Source organism: Gymnoscopelus braueri, assembly GCF_963280865.1.
Source record: "Gymnoscopelus braueri genome assembly, chromosome: 24".
NCBI classification, from domain to species: Eukaryota; Metazoa; Chordata; class Actinopteri; order Myctophiformes; family Myctophidae; genus Gymnoscopelus; species Gymnoscopelus braueri.
Genome location: NC_137626.1, coordinates 28728975 through 28733974, shown reverse-complemented (window position 1 = coordinate 28733974; position 5000 = coordinate 28728975). Strand labels below are relative to the sequence as shown.

General features: G+C 47.2%; 1 protein-coding gene across 6 annotated transcripts in view; it reads right to left on the bottom strand.

The window, feature by feature from the left end:
• Positions 1-4994, bottom strand: part of LOC308080144 (E3 ubiquitin-protein ligase HECW2-like) — a 39798-nt gene extending 34804 nt beyond the window's left edge. For 4 of the 6 annotated variants that reach the window (XM_080421914.1, XM_080421915.1, XM_080421916.1 and 1 more), the window contains exon 1: positions 4001-4994. In XM_080421914.1, coding sequence (XP_080278040.1) covers positions 4001-4412 — 412 coding nt within the window. In that variant the 5' untranslated portion in view covers positions 4413-4994. Of the gene's footprint in view, positions 1-474; positions 597-4000 lie in introns of those variants that run through there. The other 2 variants (XM_080421918.1, XM_080421919.1) reach the window with 2 other exon arrangements.
• Positions 4995-5000: the final 6 nt, after the last annotated feature.

Genomic DNA, 5000 nt, shown 5'->3' with positions numbered 1-5000 from the left:
TGAATTCCTTTGGGCCCGCAGGCCACAGCACCGTGTCACAGACCAGGAGGCATTAAACATTTATAATTAGATCAGCCTGGTCAAACGAAAAACAGCCTGGATGTCATTAGATCAATGTTCTTGTCCATCAACGTGGGTTTCTGTTTCTCTCTCCTTCACGCATGCACGCTCACACACACGTCCATGTGTCCTACCAGGGTGCAATCAATAAACTATAAGCCTTTGAAGTTGACAGTGGACGATCCCCCCTTCTCTCTCTCGCTCTCTCTCTCGCTCTCTCTCTCGCTCTCTCTCTCTCTCACACTCACACTCACACTCACACACACACACACACACACACACACACACACACACACACACACACACACACACACACACACACACACACACAGGAGCAGCAGCTTGACCCGATAACCGTATGACTTCACTCCATGCCTCATAAACTACATGGCATTTACGCACACGCACACTCACACACACACGAACATGTAGGTCAGACTGTATGGTGAGTTTATGGAGGCTGTTGGGCTCCAGGGTTATGTGGCTCACAGCCAGGCTGGAAGCAGATGCTCGTCCCTGGGGGAGAAGAAATGGACTTCCCCTGCCTGGGTCAATACACCCAGTGATCTAAACGGTAGAAGACAGAGGGGGGATGGAAGAATGGAGAATCACCTTTCACTGCACACAGTACAATTCTCAGTGTACAAACTGAACCCGTAACTCAGAGAGTGTACAAATGGAACCAAATGTACGGGTCCATTTGGTTCCATTTGTACACTTAAATTAACCATGTACCTAATCAGTCACATACAATCAACCACTTGTATACATACAATCAACCATTTGTATTTCCTAAAGATGACCCGTGCATATGATGTGTGTCAGTCCGTGACAGTAACTGGTACTGCAGTGAGTTATAGTACTGTCTGGTAATATTAGCCAGCAACAACCACACCTTGACCCGCCTGTACGAGGTGGAGTCAGAGGAGATCCATGAGGAGACATACTAATGAATGATGAATGCTGCTTTTTGATTGGTGGGAGGGTTTCAGATGAGGCGAAATGCCTCGTCAACATTTGTGATTGCAATGTGTTCTCTCTGCCAGTTGAATACATTGTCGTATTAGCCTATACAGTAAAATCCTCAGTGTTCATTACCTCTAATGGACCATACGGGTACATTTTTACACTCAGGGGTCAAATTGAGAGGTGCAGCCAGGCCCGGCACTAACAGACAAAGGTTGGGGAGGGGTGCGTAATTACGGGGGGTGCACGCGTGTAGCACACGCACGCTTTTTGAAAAATAATGTATTTTTAGTTTTACCGACAACAGCTGAAGTCCTTGTCATGTCTATCTATCAGTCCACACCACTGACCACTTTCTTAACACGCTGAGGAAGGCTTGACGGCAAAACACAATTAAATAAAAAGTACCAGAAGGTTCATTTTTTTAACTGGCAGTCTTGACGGAGGGGGGGCGAGATGAGGGTGTGTCGCCCCCTCACGCCCCCCGTGATGCCGGGCCTGAGTGCAGCCTTGCCAGAGAATCAGCGAATGTTCAAATAAAATAAAGGTCCTCACAAATTAGTACAGGACCTCACTAGACCTACTGTACCACTACTATTGCACCACCTCAGTGATTCTCAACTGCTTTGTGCGTGCACGTGTGTGTGTGTGTGTGTGTGTGTGTGTGTGTGTGTGTGTGTGTGTGTGTGTGTGTGTAACATGAGATTACACTCAACTGCACTTAAATGCAGCTATTGCTGACTCTGCATGATATTTCATCTATGTGCTTACACACACACACACACACACACACACACAGACACACCCTCTTTCTCTCTCTCTCTCTCTCTCTCTCTCTGTCTCTCTCTCTCCATTAGCTAGTTAATTTAACATGAGAGAGGTTGAAGTAATGCTCGTAGAAGGCATAACCTCTATAGTGCAATCCCATCACTATCATACATTTAGCCTATTACTATTACACTACGAAACAGACAGACAGACAGGCAGACAGGCAGACAGACAGACAGACAGACAGACAGACAGACAGACAGACAGACAGACAGACAGACAGACAGACAGACAGACAGACAGACAGACAGACAGACAGACAGACAGACAGACAGACAGACAGACAGACAGACAGACAGACAGACAGACAGAAAGGCATGATGTTAGCTGATCAAGACAGTAAAGGAGAGATGACATATCATCTTGATTTCAATCTTAAGCCATGCAAACACGACGTTGGCTGGAATTGACACCAACACTCTTTTTGCTTGTCGTCTCACTCTCCCGAATTGGCAAAGAAGTCCAAACTACAGTAAAGACAACAGCACATCTTGTGTCCAATCCGGCGTGCCGTGTACTTCAAGTAACTTTATTGATAATGTCAACCAGTAGGGAGACCACCTCCAACCAGTGCAGATGTACTAGTTATATTGTGTTAACACATACTCTACGATATATAGACTCCATTGATAATAATAAAAAGTCCTGGATTGTACTGTAGCTTTTAATGTCCAACATTTAAACTTTATTTGTTTATTTATTTTTTCACAATTAAGGACGTTTTGGTCTCGCAATTTAAATATTGCAATCAATAATGTCGTCAATCAATATAGATCAATAAGGAATGCAAGTGTTTAATGACTGTGTGCATGTGTGTACTGTTTGAGAAGTGGGGGTTGGTGGGGGAGGGGTTGGGGTCAAGGAAGAGCCAACTAGCACAGCTCACAATCATTTACAGGACGACAGCTTTCTTTCGGCTGTCATTTTGATGTCATAGTGGATTCTTGAGATGGCATCAAAATTGGACGTATCAATATTTTAGTAACGATCGGTCATCTATAATTGAGACGAACAGGTAAGCAGTCCAGATACGACAGGCTGCTTAACTAACACTACAATCAATTAATGTTTTTGAATATCTCTCAAATAGATCTTTAATTTTTACAGATAAACACACCCTGTTAGGTGAACGGTTCTATGCAGGGAGATAAACACAGAACAGGAATGGGATACGAGACGTATCACATTCCCAGATGGATATGGCAGCAGATATTTTCACCACCCTATCCCTAGGCGTTGTATCACAACAGTTTAGTGGTTGTGTAATACTGGTCTACCTTAAATAAAGTCATGCAGGCTTTGGAACACTTTTGCATAGCAGAGCATGTGGTGATGTTCACAGATATATATATATATACATATATAGAATAGATATATATAATGCCACCTTTGCTAACTCAAAATGTTTTATTATCATGTTGAATTTTGAACAGTTATGCGCTCCAGCAATTGGAATCAGGTGATGGAAATAAATGTATTCTGCTTAAAGGTGACAGCAGATTGTTAAACAACACTTATACTACGTTCTCAGATCGGGTCATCATGATCCCTGTCCATATTGCTCAGGGTTATGTTGCAAAAGCGATGGCATAATCAATATGTTCTGCTCTTGCATCCTAATTATCAGAGGAATAGTTCTATTACAGTCCAGTGTTGAAGAACAGTGGTTCTCAAAGTGGGGTGTGGAGACCCCCAGGGGTCCTTGATGGGGTTCCAGGGGGGTCCCCAGCCAAATTTTTGATAGTTAGAGTGCCGCGCTACGAGCTTGTAGATCTGCTATTTTTGAAATAAATCGTGAAAATGTGTGCAAATCTTTGAATATATATATATTTTTAAAGCGAACATTTGTAACTCAAATCTTTACTTCTGGGGATTCTACAAATGTCTTCAAAATCCTTACAGTTTTTTTTTAAACATATTTGGCCGTGGACCCCCTTCTCAAAATATTTTGTTCCAGGGACCCCCAGAAGTAAAAAATACATATTCAAAGATTTGTGCGAATTTTCAAAACATGACACAGATGCGTTCCCGGTCTTAATGGGCTAATCATGCAAACAAAACTGGGGGTCCTCGAAAGTAAAACGTTTGAGAACCACTGTTGTAGAAATCAACCTGGGGGGGATTTACAGTGAAGAGCTGAGCTTACCGATGTGGTACAGGCCGATCCAGTCAGTGGCGTCCACTTCCTCCTTGATGTCCCAGGAGATGACCAAGTGGGAGTGGCCTAGGGTCAGCTGGTACATGGACGCCGTGAGCGACGAGCGGCTCTCCGAGGTCACCAGGTCGGCGTCGCTGTTGGCCCGCTGGAGCCCCATCCCTCCGGCGGTGGCACCGCCAGACTCCGACTGGACGGCGGCCCCGGACGGCGCCGAGGAAGAGCCCCGAGACCGTCCGTGCACAGACAGGCTGCGCAGGTTCTCGGGCCCCAGCGTGTACGGCCGGGAGTGCGGGGTCCTCCGCCGCACCGACGCCAGGTTCTCCCTGGGCCTGCCGCCGCTGTTGTTGGGCGCCGCCGGAGTCGAGGGAGACGAGGAGGCGACCGTGGCGGCGGTCGCCATGTTGACCGCTGAGGGGGAAGCGGGAGAGGACGAGGGGGAGGGGGAAGAGGAGGAGGGCTGCTGGGGGAGGTGATGATGAGGATGATGATGGGGGTGGTGAGGATGAGGATGGCGGTGGTGGTGGTGATGATGATGATGAGGGCGAGGGGAGGAGGAGGAGGAGGGGCGGGGGCGGGGGGGGGAGGACGGCCGTGGCAAGGGAGGGACGAATGGTGGAGGCGGGGGGGGGGGGAGGAGGGGGAGGAGAGAGGGGACTGGAAACCGAGTCGTGGAGCAGGCCGAGAAAGAGGACGGCCCTGTTTTGAAAATTAGACCTATTTAGTGGGACAGGCGGATGCAGCTGTGGAACCAGCTCAAAGCATTGATGAACGGTAATGGAGTGCTGGGACTATGACCCGAGTTTTGCAAAGACCTACTTGCGGGACCCAAGATTATAAATAAAATGTTTACACTCGGTCTTTGCTCATGACCCCTTGCCAGAGCATCTCACCTCACTTTTGGGGTCCTGACCCACTGATTGAGAAACACTGGGGAGGGTGTGGGGTCAGGGTTGAAAGGAGGATGGACAGGTGGCTGGGGACTAGATGG